At 48.2% G+C, this 17,713-nt stretch overlaps 1 protein-coding gene across 2 annotated transcripts in view; it reads right to left on the bottom strand.

Moving 5' to 3' along the window:
- Window positions 1–2,496: 2,496 nt before the first annotated feature.
- Window positions 2,497–17,713, bottom strand: part of CTNND1 (catenin delta 1) — a 45,070-nt gene continuing 29,853 nt past the window's right edge. The window contains exons 7-20 of one of the 2 annotated variants that reach the window (XM_068988378.1): window positions 16,089–16,552; window positions 15,058–15,241; window positions 14,160–14,277; window positions 13,575–13,728; window positions 13,142–13,159; window positions 12,629–12,697; window positions 11,747–11,874; window positions 11,494–11,644; window positions 10,394–10,586; window positions 9,933–10,047; window positions 9,336–9,423; window positions 6,725–6,787; window positions 5,851–5,954; window positions 2,497–5,073 (exon numbers count right to left, since the gene is read on the bottom strand). In XM_068988378.1, coding sequence (XP_068844479.1) covers window positions 5,062–5,073; window positions 5,851–5,954; window positions 6,725–6,787; window positions 9,336–9,423; window positions 9,933–10,047; window positions 10,394–10,586; window positions 11,494–11,644; window positions 11,747–11,874; window positions 12,629–12,697; window positions 13,142–13,159; window positions 13,575–13,728; window positions 14,160–14,277; window positions 15,058–15,241; window positions 16,089–16,552 — 1,861 coding nt within the window. In that variant the 3' untranslated portion in view covers window positions 2,497–5,061. The remainder of the gene's footprint in view (window positions 5,074–5,850; window positions 5,955–6,724; window positions 6,788–9,335; window positions 9,424–9,932; window positions 10,048–10,393; window positions 10,587–11,493; window positions 11,645–11,746; window positions 11,875–12,628; window positions 12,698–13,141; window positions 13,160–13,574; window positions 13,729–14,159; window positions 14,278–15,057; window positions 15,242–16,088; window positions 16,553–17,713) is intronic. The other variant, XM_068988379.1, reaches the window with a different exon arrangement.

Raw genomic sequence — 17,713 nt, 5'->3', positions numbered from 1 at the left:
ACCCTACCGTCCATTAACACTAGAAACACCTGGGGAGGGACAGCAAGATAGGAATCCCTTCTGTATCCTAAATAAAACTGGAAGAAGCTGTCTTTTCAAACAATAAAGATAGAAACATATACGGTGAGAAGCATGGCATTTTGCCTCAGCTAAGTAGCTAGTTGCCACATGCTTACAATATTAATGGCTCCTGTGATTACATGGACAGGTGTAAAGTCCTTGACTCAGCCCATTCATGGGCAGTAGGCCCTGATTGTTTCTGTGGTTAGTTCAGTCTTTCACTGCCATTTCCTGGGTTAAATTCTCTGTGGAACTAAGATTCCACGAGTCACATGGTGCAGCCAAAAAAACTTCGCTCCTATGTATTTTCTGTTTTCTTTAGATAGGTCGTCCTTGGGAGTGATTTAAATTTCCAGACACATCTCCCTGGTTTTGGTCAATTGGGCCACTTGCTCCCCAGTTGGGATACTCTATTTGTAGCCAGAAGTGACACTTTTGTTAAAATTTGTTAGGGAATTCTCTACTGCTCTGGAGGGCCCCATATCAAGGGAGAAGTTCATCTCCCATAGCAGAGATGGCATGATTTTGCAAAAGAAGTTTCTCCTACCTACATGAAACAGACCAGCCTGTCGCTAGCATCTCAAATCCTACAGTCAGTTCACACCTTTGAGATAAATTGTTTCCTCAACGAACTCTTCTTCTGTGGCTGTCACCACACCCATCATGAAGCTAGGATTACTGCCAGCGGAGCTGAGGCCAGTCATCCTGGGTTCTGTTATGTCTGAGGCTGAAATCTTAAGCAAGGCTTCAGATCAGTGTCTCAAGTCGCAATTAACTCACCACAGGCATTTGAATAACCTAGGTTACTTAGGACTTCAGGATTCCTGAGTCCCACCTATGGAAGCAATTTTTGGGAGTGCAGCATAGAAAACTGCATTTGTAACAAGCTTCCCAGGTAACTCCTGTGTACTTGCTCCAATCTGTAAGACTAGGTGTAGGTGGTCTACAACTACCTATGAAAATACCAAGATGAACCTTTAATATCCAGTACTTCAGAAATAAACTGAGAAATAATGGTCTAGAATAACTGGCTCTTAGCTCTTCCTGGCAGGGAAGGCAATGGCACCCCACTCCAGTTCTCTTGCCTGGAAAATCCTATGGACGGAGGAGCCTGGTAGGCTGCAGTCCAGGGGGTCACGAAGAGTCGGACACAACTGAGCGACTTCACTTTCACTTTTCATTTTCATGCATTGGAGGAAATGGCACCCCACTCCAGTGTTCCTGCCTGGAGAATCCCAGGGAGAGGGGAGCCTGGTGGGCTGCCGTCTATGGGGTCGCAGAGTTGGACACGACTGAAGCAACTTAGCAGCAGCAGCTCTTCCTGGATGAGCTATTTCTAATTTGTAACAAAGCTTATTAGTTCAGGAAGAAACCAGCGGCCAAGTGAGGTCACAGCTCTGAGCTCTGTCACAAAGTATGTCACAGTGAGACTCACTGTAGCTACTTCACAAACATGCTCACAAAGAAAGCATCACTGATGAGGCAGAAGAGTGGCTGGGCATAACCTATTACCACCTCCGCTGGGAGCGGGGAATAAAAACTCAGGCTGTAAAGATCAGGGAATAAGTTGGCAAATCTTGACAAAATACACAGGCTTCCTAAAGCTGGTGCTGAGAGACAAGAAGAGGCTTCAAAAGCGTTACCAACTCAGTAACAAACAAGATATAGGGACTCTATAGATCCTTCTTTTCAACACTTTGTTTTAGTTAAGGGTGGAGGAATCTTTTTTTAAAAAGAGCAGATTTTCATGGATTGCTATCGATATGAGAAAGGGTCCATCCGTTTCATTCTCTCATCTAAACTTGATGTACACAACAATGCCCGACACCTGGAAGATGCTGAGGAAATATTTACTGCATGAGATGAAACAAATGGACCAATCCAAGGAGAGGAGAGTAACGTTTGTGTCTAGCTCAATGCCAGTGGATAACAGAACAGAAATGAAGGCTATTCACCAATAGCCAGCATTTTCTACATTTAAAAAAAGACACTCAAACAGGGCTACCGAATCTCTCTATAAAGCAAACTCCAAAAGCCTTCCAGCTCTGTGCTTCACCTTTCTAAAACTACAACTGTTGGACACAAATCAAGCTTTAAAAGGTTATCAACTACAATGCTAAGATGTCCTGATCTTACTAGTCCAAGAAAGTTTTCATACCTGAGACCTAGTTCAACAAAACTGAGACGTGAGCATCACCAGAAATAGCTATACATCTTTAATCTAAAGACTGGGCATACAAGAAGCATTTTACATCAGTTCCTGTCTTAACAAGGTAACAAGGCCCCTTTCCAGAGGTCTTAATCCTTGGCCTCCACAGTGTAGACAGCCCCTGGTAATCTGAGTATTTGCTACCCACCCATGCTACTTGATAGGACACGGAGGAAGCAACGGGCCTGCCCCTTACCCTCTCACTAAAGGGTGGCAGACAGCCTGAGAAGCAACCTCACGGCCCAGGGAGCCTTTTAATTCTACATTTCCATACTTATTGGGATGACAGCTGGAGTTGGTAGCTTCTAATCTTCTACTCGTAAGTATGTTCAAGAGGGTCATGTATTGCAGAGCTTTATCCAACGTTACTTTTGACAGATGTGGCAAAAGAATCCCAGTGACTAAGAAATTTATTCTTTATACTTCAGTTTCCTATCTGTAAGTTAAGCAATAAGCTTCCCATGCTCTACATTTAATTTTTAAGCATCTTCAGAGGAAAAGTGTTTCATATATAATTAAAAGAATGTTCCTTGTTAAGAGCTGGGATTGGGCTCAAAATAAGTCCATCCTGGTACAATCCCCTTCTGGGTGCTCTGGAGAGAAAAGAGACACTGATATAGAATGAAGTATTGAAGATGAAAAGGAGAGAAGAGATACAAGCTAAAAGTGAAGAAATGACACAGACCCCCCACATACACACTTTAAAAACTTTATTTATATAAAAAACTCATTTGTTTTTAAAAGCATTAACAAGAGAGAAAGAAAAACAGAAAAGGTCTGGCGCAGAAGACACGCCCCTTAGTGTTCGGTGGGAAAGTGGGATTTTTGGTTCTCTGAAATTGAATGTTTAGTGTTTTTATAAATGAAAAGGAAAAAACAGTTAAAGGTCCCCAAAAGCCTATGGCTGTTCTATTACCCACACCCCACCGACAAGAAGAGCACCAGGAAAAGAGCAGAAGACGGCAAGAGAAACCAAGAGTGGAGCCAGGGCTGGACGGGGCAGTCTCCCCTGCGCAGGACGCTTAATCACAGAGAGGAAGAAGCTCCTTTTTGCCAGAAAAGGAGTGGGAAGTAATGTGAGGAGGCAAAGGGGTAAATAAGGGACTTTAATGCACAGGGGAAGGGGGGTGGTGGGTTGTGCACTTTTCTCCTACCCCAAAGCCTCAATATATTAGGGGAGGGGGAGGGAGGAGAATAAAGATTTCCAGTTGCATTTGAACAGCGCTTTTAGATTGAGGGGAGGAGTAAAAAGTAAATAAGGGACAGGGTTAAAAAAAAAAAAGAATCACCCACATAGCGGCTGATTCCTCTAGCCCAACCTGCAAATATGCACTAACAGGAGGAGGGAAGGGGCGGGGTGGGGCGGCACGGGAGGCGGGGATGGACACGCCTTCCCTGTCACCCCTTCAGAGATGACGGTGATCCTGGACAACCAACCTCATCTGGAGACTTATCAGAACAGGACTTTTGCAAAACCCCAACATATACAGTTGAGCAAAAACCTTCTATGGCTAAAGTTAGAGGCTGTTCCAATTCCCGGTGGAGAGACGGAGGATCTCTAGGTCCCGTCTCTTCCTTCTGCTATTTGGGGCCAACAGTAGGTCAGAAAGCAACAAAGTATAATTTGCAAAATCATGAGAAATGAGACTGCGGAGGCAAAGAAAGGCACATGGAAGGGAAGGAGGAGATGCACCCCAGGCCAAAGGCACAAAGACGAGGCAGAGCCAGGGGCGAACCCCACCTTTTCAGGGTCGAGGGGGCAGGAGTACGTACATCAAGTCCTTTAACCAGCCAGCCAGTCCAGGGGGGAGGCGGGGGCAGGACGGGGCTGCAGGGGTGAGGACAGGGGAAAGCAGGGCCGGGGGAGCCAGCTGGGACGCTTCCTGCCAGTTTCGGACTAAACGGATCATGTACATTCCTACGAGCTCCTCCCAGAGGCGCTTCTCCTCCCCGAAGACATCTTTCTGCTCCTTTGCACCCAAAAAAAGTCTTCCTTGACACGTTCTCCTCTCTCTACAGCCTCTTGGAAACAGCCAGGCCAATCAGCAGACATTACCACGAACTGGGGGAGGAGGGTTCGGGACAGCCTCAGCGGGGGCAGCTGGGGTTGGCAGGAGGCTTGGGGAAGAGATGGGGGGTGCAGGTCCTTGGGTGGTCCTGCCCCGCAGAGGATCAGGGCAAGGCCTCTCACTCCCCACTCTAGGAAACCTTCACTTACTCAAGGGCCCTTGCCAAGTGGGATGTGCCAACGCTGCCGGCCTTCTTTGCTTCAAAAATAGTCATTAGGAATAAAAGAAGAGCTCACACTTTCCATTCTCAAAAAAAAAAAAAAAAAAAAAGTCCCTTCCCCACCAGGAAAAGAAAAATCTTGAAGAATCATCAGTTTATCAGACTGCTGGACACGGCATGTATAGCATGTAACTTCCGGTTCTTTCCAAGGTTTCCAGTGAAGGTTCCCACTCTCTCCCTCCCTCCACCAAGGCCAAGAGTTCCAGGGAGAGCTGGCAAAAAGAGCTAATCTCAGCAGTTTCTCAAGATATGTCTATAACTGAGTCAGGCTTCTTGGGAGGGACTGGAGGGGTCTGGAGGGGGGAAGAGGGACAATTAAGCTTCACTGGAAGCAGTTAGGGAGTTGATGGAAAGAAGGCAGCCACTTAGGGCCATCAAGGCAGGAGGCAGCCTGGCAGTTGGCACAACAGTCCAGCGAAGAAAGGGAAAATCATCAGTCCATTTCACCACCAAAAAATGAAAGCACATATATTATAAGCCCGGATGCAGCGGAGAGAGCGGCGCTATATCTTCTGCTGTAGGGAAAAGAGAGAAAGACATGTCAGTACGGCTGGGCATAAGGAGAACCAAACGACAGCAGACAAATCTGGAGGGAAGAAGTGGCATAAATGGAAAATCAGATCACCAGCGGCCTCTTAAGAGGCAACAATCACAGAAGCAGCGCCCCTAAACCCCACGTGGCCAAGAGCGGTCAGATCAGCATGATTGGCAAACTGCTGGCACACAGAGGCCTCGTTCCTCGAGGACCATCCTGGGGGCGGCTAGAGGACATACCATGGGGGGGTAAGACATGGGGTCCCCCTCATCATCCAAAAACAACACATCCAACTCTTCCTCCAGAGATTCCTGCCCCTCGTCCTGCTGTGAACACATGCGATGTGTTAGTAGGAAAGTAAGCAAACAGGAGCCTCACGAATGAGTGCCAGACCCAGGGAAAAACCCCACATCTGTAAGCTCAAACAGAACGAGGCAACAGTAGTGAGGGAACGGCAAGATATTCCAGAAAAGGCAGGAACAGAAAGCCGAGTACTGTGAGGATAGATCAGCTGGCGTGAGTCATATATGCAATACATTCACAACCTTGCTTCTCCCATCTCGACCATCACAGAATTAACGGCCCAAGAAATCTCAACATGAACCAAAAGTCCTACTTTTTCCCTAAAAAAAAAAAACAAAAACCTCAAGAAAAGGATGCCATCTTTCACTATATCCTTTTTTCCTAACTCATAGAACATGCAGGCTTTAAAACAGAACTGGCCTTAGAGGGACAACAGGACAGAGAGAGGATTTACCATCAGGGGCGCTCCCTTCAGTGGCTCCATTTCGCCTAGATCTCCGGATCGATCCAGTGTTCTGTTGTGGTCCCCTCTTTCATTCAGTGTGGAATAGTTGTTATCTAGTTTACAAAAAAGAAAAGGAAAACTGTACACAGAGGCACGGCACCCCCTCCAGTGTAAACTGCGTACGAAGCAGACAAATGTGAGCCAGGCGCCGCTGCTGGACACTGGACCGCACCAAACGCTCCAGAAGGGCATTACGGTCTGGCAGGCCCGGACATGAAAAACTTACATCTCACTGGGAGGGCAACGCACGCCACACGTACCAACAAAGCTAAACTCAGGAGATCTGTCTATGCAGAGCTGGAATTAGGAGAAGACAGAGGTGAGGCGAGCTGCAACAGCCAGGCAAGACCTAACGAAGTAGGCGGGGCTTCAGCCAAGCCTTTGGGGACGAAGACAATTTAGAGAGCAGCTGGCAAGGGCATTCCAACAGGAGATGTCACAAGACCAGAATAAAAAGAGTATGGAGTGAAGAGACAGGCTAGCAAGCAGACCAGGTGGGCTGCCACATGGCGAGCGGGACAGCAAAACGGCGGCCGCAGGCTGTGAAAGGCAGTGAGCGCAGTTCAGGGACACAAATGAGACTCTGTGGTAATGGCAGGGGCACAGGGTGGTTTCTTTTTAACCTTTGAACATGTGGAAATGTGGCGAAAGATAGACAGATCAGGTTTTACTAAATCTCTTTGAACCCCTCCAGTGAAATGTGCAGCCAGCACTCTTGAGGACGGCAAACAGCGAGGCTGCTGGAGAGAGGTGCACGCTGGACAGTCCTCCTCGTCCCAGCGACCTGCTCCTCCATAAGCTTAGGCACGAGTTAATCACCTACCTAACGATTTCGTATTTGATCCCATACTGCTCATCTGAATTTCTTCCCGATCAGGTTTCTTATCTACAGGGAGTCAGAAAGTTATCCAGGTCAAAAAACAATTCTTCAAACTTTACACTCATCATAAAAATCACTCTCAGTCTGTCTTTCCTTCCCCTCCCTCTCATCAAGTTTTTACTGAGCGCCACCCACAAGTGCCAAGCTCCAGATAAAAAGAGATCCCTCTCCTACAGACTCTAACATAAGAAACCATTCACTGTAAGCCAGCGGGCTTCAAATTATTTGGTCTCAAAACCCCTTTATGTTCTTAGAAATTACGAGGATCCAAAGAGCGTTCGTTGCTGCAGGTTACTTGTATTAACAGTTATGGCACTAAGAAATTTTAAATATTCATTTCATTTAAAAATAACAATAAACCTATTCCATATTAACATAAATCATACTTTTAATTTTTAAAAAAAGCATTGTTTTACATTTTTGCACATCTTTGGATTTGGCTTAAGAGAAGGTAGCTAGATTCCCATATTTGCCTCTGTGATTCAATCTGTTGGGATGTTATTTTGGATGAACTGTATGAAGAAAATCCAGCCTCACACAGATAAGTTGGAAAAGGGAGGAGAATTTTAAGAGTCTTTTCAGATGACGGTGACTATTCTTTGATAGTATACTAATACTCAACAAGTAGTTTTCTTTAAGGTCAGCACAATGTAGAATCTGTATCCAAACCAATGCTCTCCATCTTCTGTGAAATTAAAACCCATTGGTCTGTTTTGCATTTTGAATGGATCAAGTACCCCTGTATGATTTTGAAAATCACGCATTGGTCACCTGGAAAATATACTGGTTCACAGAGTTATGCAGGTCTTCTAAAGTTAACACATTTCATGACATAATATATCAAAAAAAATCACACTCACTAAAATCAATGATTTCATCAAAAAGTACATTAAATATTGGGATTTTACCAGGCTCACAGTGGCAGATACAAGTCTTCCAAAATTAAATTTTTCACTTGAAAATTCAGGCAGCAAGTAGTTGTCAGTTACTTTTCCCCAAACTGACAAGCTTTCTGCATTCATTTTCAAGAAAATGTCTGTCATTTTTAAGTAAAAATGGTGTTTCCAAAAAAAAAAGGTGGCTTAGTTCACCTAGTAACTCACACAAACAGCAGTAAGTGCTTCGCCTCAAGATAACCATTAGGCTTTGGTGTGCTGCGGCGCCACGTGAGTGCTCCCTACATCATCAACCCAGAATATTAAGGGATCCCCATGAGTAGAGCCAATAAAATTAGTAACTGTTACAGCTCCATCAAGTACATTCTTAAGTGAGACTGGCTTTTTTTCCCCCACCCTCCCCAGACTGGCTCTTATTGTAACAGCAAGTAAATGGCAAAAAGGCTACAACAGCTGGTTTGGTCTTGGGTCACTGCCCTGGTTTGTGCTCAGCCCCCAGCAATAAAGCGAGCACCATCCATGCTTCTGTATTGTCAGCACAAACGTCAACAAATCTGATGATCCTCAGACCCCATTTCAGGCAAAACCCCAGCGTCATTAAGACAATAAGGATTATAAAAGACACACATGACAATCACTTCACAAAACAAAACATAGCATCTGTCTTCTGAAGAAAATGTGTTTGCTCACATGGCAGTATTTAAAAGACAGAATCCAGAATGACAGAGTTGTCTCTGGACAACAGAAATAAGTAGTGTTTTTTGTTGTCCCTTTCCTGGTTTGGCTGCATTTTCTAATTTTTCAACAGTAAACATACACTACTTGGTGTTATATGAAAATTTAAAAGGGAAGGAAAATCCTTTTGCAATATTCAGATCTCCCTTAGACTGATGATAGGGTTACATCCTGAGAAACCTGTTGTTAAGCTGAAAATGCATTTAACACACCTAACCCATCAAACAGAAGGTCACAGCTTAGCCCAGCCTACACGTGTTCACAACCCTTGCATCAGCCTACAGGTGGGCAGACCATCTGACACAGAGTCTACCCGACAATGAAGTGCGGGAATCTCATAATGTAACACAATGTAACACACTGAAAACTGCACTTAGAGTGAAAGGCGGAACAGCTGGCTGGGCGCAGAGCTGTTCTTGGCGTGTCGGCTGCACACCCTCACACGCCCGACAGGGCTCTGGGATGGGCGTGGGCCACGCTGTCTCACCAGCCAGCGGAAGGTCAGAATTCAAGCTCAAATGTGGTTTCTACTCAACACACATCACTTCTGCGCCACCACAGAGTCGAAAAATCACAGCTCAAACCATCGTTAAATCAAGGACTCTCTATATACACATGTCAAGGCATTACGCTGCATGTCTTAAATTTATAACTTAAGCAGAGGAAGCAGAGCAGGGCTCACTATCCCACCATCTGAATCCACAGGCAGAGTCGGGCGCCACACCCAGGCTACCTGCCTGTCTTATCTTCTGATGCACCCTTATTCTCTAAAGCTCCGAGCTATCATCCTGAGGTGAAGTATACCTCTCCTCCACCAGAGGACAAGCTTGTTCAGAACTAAACGCACGTCTGACTTAGCTAGACAGCAGGCCCACTAGAGAACAGCAGAGGCGGAGCAGAGACAGAGGTGCGTGGCTCTGTACCTGATCTCTGGTTCCGGTCAATGAGGGGCAGCGTGCTGTCGTCATAGGCGTGGCTGCTCTGGCTCCGAGAAGCGCTGTTCAGATTCACCTGGAGGCAAACGGAAACTGCAGTCACAGAGTAAGTACCGAATTCACCCATGCCCTGCTCCTTCACGGGCTCAGGCTTTTAGGGCCTTATTCGCAAACACAATTCTTACCAAAAGGTGACTCACGAGGGTCAAACACCTATATAGTGAAACAAACAGGATGTGATGGCTTTGATTTGCATTTCTGAACCAATTACAAAGGTACCAAACACTCACACTATCAAAAGGAAACACAGCCTCAGAAAACGGCAAACTCCTTCGAAGGGCTGGGACAGATTTGGAGAAGAGGCCAAAGGGCCACCGGCCAACACTGCCACCAGCACTCACACTGCGCCACGACACAGTGCAAGACCAGGACTATTTCAGGCACCATAAATGACTTCTGTACACACAGAGATGTGGGTCAAAAGGAGACTCGGTGTGACAGTGAAACAGAAGAAGCAAAGAAAGAAGCATCACCTGAAACCAAGGGGAAGAAGGGTGAAAGCCTCAGTCCCGAGAGTCACTCTACCTGAAAGTCTGACTTCTTCCACCCTTCTTTTTCCAGGGGCTTCCGCAGTTCCTTATATCCCCAGATCGTCTGTAATACAAGCGCGGCTGCTCGAACTTCTTTTTCTGAGCGGTTCCTTTTAGGGAAATAAAACCAGATGGAATGTGGATGTAAGACCAGGAAAGAAGCTGAGTACCTGTCCTCTCTAATACAATGTAACATAAGAATATAAGTCCCCAAATAGGTAAAAGCAGGTATTCACCAAGTCCAGTATTTTAACTCAAACAGTAACAAAAAAATGTCTGATGGAACAGTCTTATCCATTTATGGATCAACATTAAGACAGAAAAGAGAGCAATTTCTCCTTCACTCATTACATGTAAAAAAGGGGAAACAGCCTGCAAAATCAACAGGGTAGAGCCCCCCAGCGCCCTCTCCCGCGCTCGCATGCTCCAGCTGTGACGGCTCAGTGTCACTCTCACCCTGATTTGTTGATCAAAACCAGCTTCTCAATACCCTGGGTCTCCCGGAGCTTTTTGGCAGCTTCCAAGTTCTCAGCGATAACTTCGTTGATGGTGTTCAGAACAGAGACCACGGTGTCCTCAGAGAAATTCTGGGAAGAGCTCTGCTGCCCTCCTGGCAGATTCTTGACCAAGTGAGGAATGGCATGTTTACCTGCAGCGGAAAGACGGGGGCGTGTACACAGGGGGAGCCTGAGGAGCCCGGCGCTCACAGCACTGATCGTATCGAGTACAGGGACCACCCATGCGAGTCCACTTCATGCTCCTGGACGACTACCACTTCAGAAGGGCAAAGGACCAGGAACAGCCACGGATGCATCGTCCTTCCTGTCTGTCCACTTGCTCTCCCCGTCAGCCGCGTTAGGACAATCTGGAAACTTTATGTCGAATATGCCACAGAGTCCAGTCAGATCTCTTAGTGAAAATGCCATACTGAATACTACAGTGGTTTAATACAACAGTCACTGTAAATTTGGAAAAAAAAAAAAAAGTGGGCTCTGCTTTATTAACTCTGGAGAAATTACTTAACGAACCGACCCTCAGTTTTCTTGTTCTATTTAAAAAAAGAAAAAGTATGTTTGTAAAACAGTGACATTTAAATAAGAACATACAGATATACTTAACAATCCCTAGTAACAAAGTACATGCTCAACAAATAAGATTTGATTTTTCAACTTTTGAAGAGTCATCACCTCTTCTCTTTCCAAGAACCATTAGAATATAACTCTAATGCCCCAGAGTCACAAACTACACAGGACTAGGAGTCTTCCTCAGCTGCTTCAACAAGTAAATTCAGTACCTGCTGAGTAAAGGGGCGGTAGCGGGTGCTGGGGCCGCGGCTGCCAGCCCACTCCTTACTGATCAGCTCAGTGCCTGCCGAGTAAAGGGGCGGCAGCGGGTGCTGGGGCCACGGCTGCCAGCCAGCTCCTTACCGATCAGTTCAGTGCTTGCTGAGTAAAGGGGCGGTAGCGGGTGCTGAGGCCGCGGCTGACAGCTCAGTGCCTGCTGAGTACAGGGGCGGCAGCGGGCGCTGGGGCCGCGGCTGCCTGCGCGCTCCTTACCAATCAGCTCCTTGTTGCGCGCGTCCACAGCCAGGTTCCTCAGGGCCCCGGATGCCGCTTTCACAACCCGCTCGTGCTCATTGGTCAGGAGGTCAGCAATGGCGGAAAGAGCTTTCTCTTGACGCAGAGCTGAGCGGATATATCGACCATACTACAAGCAGCACGTGGAAAGAAGCAGAACAGATTACAAACGATAGCAAACGAGTAAGCTAAGGCCTTCCATCCCCAAACGCATCTTGTACAAGGGTCTCACCGTCCAGCGCCCAGCACACAAGTTCTGGATGGCCCCGGCTGACGCTTCTAGGATGGCGGGATTCTTGCTCTCTTTGAGGAGTGAGATATATATCCGAACCACCTCCGGCTGAAATAAAAGCTCATAGCCTGCACAAGAAAGGGCAAGAAAGCAGAGAGTGCTTAGCGGTGCCTACGAAGCAGGCTCTGGCTGACTACAGTCCAGCGTTAGGATTGACTCTGGGTTGACGGGTTTATGCTCCTATACAAGCAGGCTCTCTAAACACCCCCACCCCCCGACCCAAGCGCAAACTCAGATTTTACTACGTGCCTTCTCAAGAATAATTCGTCCATGGCAAAAGCAGGACACGTATCAACTCCGATGCAATTCCCCTCTCTCCTTCCTAGTCTCTTTTCTAGCCACAGTTTACTCTGGTCTTGCCCAGCACTCAAGGGATGCATTTACTCATCGACAGCACTGAAGAGTTAAAGATTCCTCATCTCAAATGAATTATTTCTAACTTAAGTGAGTCATCCTGCTCACCTTAACTATGATTAAGTCAGAGGGTCTCTCATAGATTTAACAACATCTAAATTTTAATATCCATGGAGTGCTGTGAATTTTGGACTCACCGTATCGATGAACATAAAAAGTTCCTGGATTAGACTACCATCAAGTCCTTACCCTCAAGTAATCTGAATAGCTGCCATAACAAGAAGTCCTTTGAAAGTCACTGTTATAATATTTAAAATTCCCAAATACTTTAATCATCACTTCAAATTCCTTACGTCAGGGGGACAGAACAGTGAACACACTGTATGACCTAGTGGTAGGCTGCCAAACACTCATCTGTGGACGATGTTTATGAGAACCATGGAGCCTGGGAAGAAAAAGATAACTTACCTCGAGCAGGACTAGTTCTTTTAGGGAAATCCACTGTATCATTTGTTGGGTCCTCTGTGGGTTTTTTCCCTTTGGAAATTTAAAAAAGAAAGTGGGGGGAGAAGGGATAAAAAGTTTAAGAAAGGAAGAGTCCACTCAGTATATTCTTGATTCTTCCGTCAGAATGTTTCCATCAGAGATGCATCGAGAGGGGCATAAGACAAAACAACAAAAAAGAAAACAAGACCGGATCCCCAGCTTGTTCCGGAAGCAAGAGCAGAAGGCGCGCAGCAGCCGGGTGAGCTAAAGATGGCCGCTGCCGCTACGCCCTCAGTCCCGGGACAGGGGCTGCTGCCCAGGAACAGCGCACCTGAGCCGCTCGCTCAGCGGAGCGTGACCGGGCTCAGCGGCCTTCCTCCAGTGCGTTCCCCTACATGCACCCACAGGGAAGGGTTAGGCAAGGAAATGCCAGGGACGCTAAAACCCAAACATGCAAATTAGAGGTAGGTAAGCAGCTTAAAAGATTCCACTCACCTCTGGAGAACCACTCATCTTCCAGTGTGCCACCCAAGATGGAAAGGAGAGGAGAGAAATGAAGGAAGAAAAACGCAGGAGAGATGTCAACAGGATCACGGGAAAACAAGCAGGGAAGCACAGAGGAAAAGACAAACACAGGAAACAGAGGAGGAGGGGGAGAAGGCCCCAGATCAGCTGGGCTCTCAGCCTTCACTGCCCAGCTGCTGACGCTGACACCACCAGCACCAGCAGCAGCATCACCACCAGCACCACCAGCAGCACCAGCACCAGCACCAGCACCAGCACCACCAGCGTGAAGCACACGGCACGGGAGACATCCCCGACCAGGCAGACTCCAGCACTCCTCAGCAAGCGTTCACACGTACAGCCAGAGACACCTTCCTCTCCCCGTCCTGCACTAACGAGCGGGGAAGCGGGAAGCAAGCCTCACCTTTGCCTTTTTTGGCCCCAAAGCAGCTGGCAGCGTGCGGCCCGGTATTGTTGGCGACATTGGGAGGCGCCTCCTGGTAGCGCTCTGCTTGCGGGATCTCCCGGTGAACTTGATAGGACAGGTTCCGAAGGAGGCAGACACAGTTCTCCACAAGCTTGGGGTCACAAAGAAAAAGGTCCAGTGAGAGGACAGGACGACAGGTGACCCTCTGGCATGTGCAGGTTCCCATGACTCAGGTATTAAACCAGTGACCCTCAAGAGCGTCGCCCAGTTCACTATCTCCCATAATGCCTCTTAAATGCCCCCAAGCTTCTCAGAATTCTTTCAGCCTCAGGCTAATAAAAGTCTCTGCTACCATTTGGTGTGCAACATAAAACTCAATGTCACGCTGACTTTTTCCTAATTAGAAAAAAATGGAAGTATGGCTAAACAGCTTTAAAATATGTGGGCAGAGGAAATTCCAAAGGCACAGTTTTCCTCTAAGATGAACACCCACTTTAAGGAGGGGCCGGTACAGGTATCTAACGTTATTTGAGAACCTGCGATGATAGGTCTGTCTTACGGGCACCTGACGCGCGAACCTACCTTGCTGTCCGAGTCTTTCTGTCCAATCTCAGCCTGGACAATGAAAATGAGAGCATCCACCAACCCATCACACTCCCGAAGTTTCCGGCGCGCTTCACTCCTCTCCGAGCTGACATTCCTGGGGGGGGGAGGGGAAACTTCGAGACACCTGAACTCCAGAAAGCCTCTCTTACTACCCCTAGTCTGTGCAAGCCTCCTTAATGCCTTTCCACCGTCACAAATGAAGAGTGCCTGTTCGGGGCGGCACTAGAGCTGACAGGAAGCTGAAGTTCCTGCTCTCAGGACACATAACCAGGCCAGGGATGGGGCGCACAGACAGAGCAGACCAACAGCAACAATGCCAGGCAGACACTGCTCACGGGGAAGTGGAAACAAAGACTGGGGACAGAGCACACAGGCGCATCTTCCAGAGACAGAAAGAGCATGCTGCACATTTACGGGAGACTAAGACCAAGGGCTCAGGAGAACGTGCACGGAGTCAAAACACCTGAGTCTGGCCTCAAAACAGAAACAAGCAGATGTGCCCTCCGGACAGGGAAGGACTCTTCCCCACTCTGTCCTTCCAGTATGCTGTACCCATTCGCTGCATTTATCGCAGTCTGACTTGAAATACAAGTAACTAAAGGCAGAGACACACACAAGCCCAGGACTAGCACCGTTGGTTTGGAACAAAGTATATTAACAAAGTCAAAGAGGCACAAAGTGAGGGAGATGTGTGGGAACCGCCAGTGAACCATACGGTACGCCGGGGGTGGCGACAGGCAGAGACACAGGACGGGGCCGTGGACGCAACGCGAACAGCAAGGGAGGCTGAACGGCAGACTACGGGATTTAAAGTGCTTTGAAAGCAATTTCAGCCTTTAGAAACTCAGGCTTCCTGCGCTCCCAGCCCTGTTACCTGAGGCAGCCAGCTGTGTTGGTGAGCACGGACTCCCACTCGATGTGGCGCGGCTTACAGTCTTCGCTAGGTTCCCGCTCCCAGCCCGAATGGGGAATGATCACTTCATCCGTCAAGGCGTGCAGCGCGTGGTCCACGATCTCCATTTTTATGGAGTCATGGGATGAGAGATTCCACAGGGTTCCTGGCAGAGACCACTCATCAGACAGTTCTCCAGCACCAAGACAGCATGTCTGAAGAATGCCAAAGAGAAGCCCCTTTCCCAGCACTTCTCAGTCTTCCCCACGACCAAATGCCTTGTAACGATGTTCAAGCTTTATTTAGCCTCACTCACGACGACGTGTTTCACGTTATGGCTCAGTACAAACATGCACATCATGAAGTAGCGTTTCTAACACGATAATTACTATAAGCGATACTTTCGGGGCCTCTGTACCCATTTGTTCATCTGACCACCCCTGACATTCTGGGCCAGATAATTTTCGTTGTGGAGAGCTATCCCGCCCATCATTAAATGAGTAAATGTCAGGCCTTCACTCATTAGATACCAAAAGCACTCCCTCCCAACTCCCAACCTCCCCAAGTTATGACAACCGAATACCTGCACACTGCAAATGTCCCCTGGGGGCAAGATCACCCCCGACTGAGAGCTAACGGTCTCTGCCATCTCCTTTCCTTTCTGCTGACTGTGACCCACACATGCTAGCGGAACGCGCCCCGGTCCCCTCAGGCCGACTACTGGGCAGTGAGACAGGCCCCCTTGCCACCAGCTCCTGTGAGTTTAAAACGGGAGCCAAGGGTCTGGAATTTTAAGGGAAGTCGCCTGCGTTTAACACGTTAGCAAACAATGCTTTAAAATCAGACTTCCCTGGCGGCTCAGAAAATGAAGAATCTGCCTGCAGTACAGAAGACCCAAGTTCAAGCTCACCTGGAGAAATGAATGGCAACCCACTCTGGCGTTTAAAATCTGGAAAACCTTGCACGATCTCCGACCCTAACCCTAGAGGTCCCCCTCCAGGCCTGGGACTCACCAGTAATTACTTCAGTGAGGTCCATGTCGCGAGCCTTTCGGAGCAACCGCACGAGAGCAGGAACACCATCACAGTTTTTTATAGCGATCTTGTTATCCTGGTCACGCCCAAAAGAGATATTCTTGAGAGCGCCACAGGCCCCGAGGTGCACTTCCTTTTTGGGGTGGTCCAGCAGTCCCACCAGCACTGGGATGCCCTTGAGCTTCCGGACGTCGGTCTTCACCTTGTCGTTGCGGTAGCAGAGGTGCTGCAGGTACGCAGCCGCGTTGGACTTGACGGCATCCAGGCGGAAGCCCAGCATGGCGATCACCTCGGGCAGCTCTGGCTGTCTCCAGTTGGGGGGTGGGGGCCCGCCCTTGCGCAGGCTGTCCAAGCTCGCCAGACTCCCTCGTTCGTGCTGGGCCAGGGGCGCCCAGTAGTACTGGTCTGATGGCACCTCCTCACCAATCATGTCTTCATAGCTCCTGCGGTGTTGGAAGGACCAAGAGAGAAAAAAGAATACACCAAGCTGTCATGCATGGTTCTTTGGAGAGCTCCCGTTACCCCTCATCTTCAAGGAAGGAAGAACCCCAGCTCTAGCATACTAATCTCATCTCTCCTTTGCATAAAGAATATACTGATCGATTCTTCTTAATGAGATAAGACAGTAATTTTAAAGGCATCTGCGATGAGATTGAAGGTTTCGTTTTTTCCTGTGACGTTTACTAGCTTGGAGGAGCAGCAAACATCTGGACGGTTGATCACAAAAAAAGAACCGAATCCTGACTGCTCGGTGCTGGAATGGCACCTGATCCCTAGTAAGTTCTCCAGAGAGAGACTGAAGTAAACCTTCAGACAGCAGAGTTAATCAAACCAGTGAACTTGGCAGCAGAGAGACCAGGGAGCGACGTTTGACACCAGCTCTCGTGAGGCATTTACACACAGGAAGCAGCTGACGGGATAAGACTCTCAAACACACTTCACCTGTAAGCCTCTCCTCACCCGATTTTGGAAATTATTTTTTAAAGAGAGAGAGAAAGTGAGATTCTTAGAGTCTCTCTTTTTTTGAGCGCAACAGCAGTACAGGACTAGAGAAGGCAATGGCACCCCACGCCAGTGCTCTTGCCTGGAGGATCCCAGGGACGGCGGAGCCTGGAAGGCTGCAGCCCACGGGGTCGCTGAGGGTCGGACACGACTGAGCAACTTCACTTTCACTTTTCACTTTCATGCTATGGAGAAGGCAATGGCACCCCACGTCGGTGCTCTTGCCTGGAGGATCCCAGGGACGGCGGAGCCTGGAAGGCTGCAGCCCACGGGGTCGCTGAGGGTCGGACACGACTGAGCAACTTCACTTTCACTTTTCACTTTCATGCTATGGAGAAGGCAATGGCACCCCACGTCGGTGCTCTTGCCTGGAGGATCCCAGGGACGGCGGAGCCTGGAAGGCTGCAGCCCACGGGGTCGCTGAGGGTCGGACACGACTGAGCAACTTCACTTTCACTTTTCACTTTCATGCTATGGAGAAGGAAATGGCAACCCACTCCAGTGTTCTTGCCTGGAGAATCCCAGGGATGGCAGAGCCTGGTGGGCCACCATCTGTGGGGTTGCACAGAGTCGGACACGACTGAAGCGACTTAGCAGCAGCA

This window comes from Capricornis sumatraensis, chromosome 16 (genome assembly GCF_032405125.1).
Source record: "Capricornis sumatraensis isolate serow.1 chromosome 16, serow.2, whole genome shotgun sequence".
Lineage (NCBI taxonomy): Eukaryota > Metazoa > Chordata > Mammalia > Artiodactyla > Bovidae > Capricornis > Capricornis sumatraensis.
The sequence above is the reverse complement of the archived record's forward strand: the minus strand, read 5'-3'. Positions and strand labels throughout refer to the sequence as shown.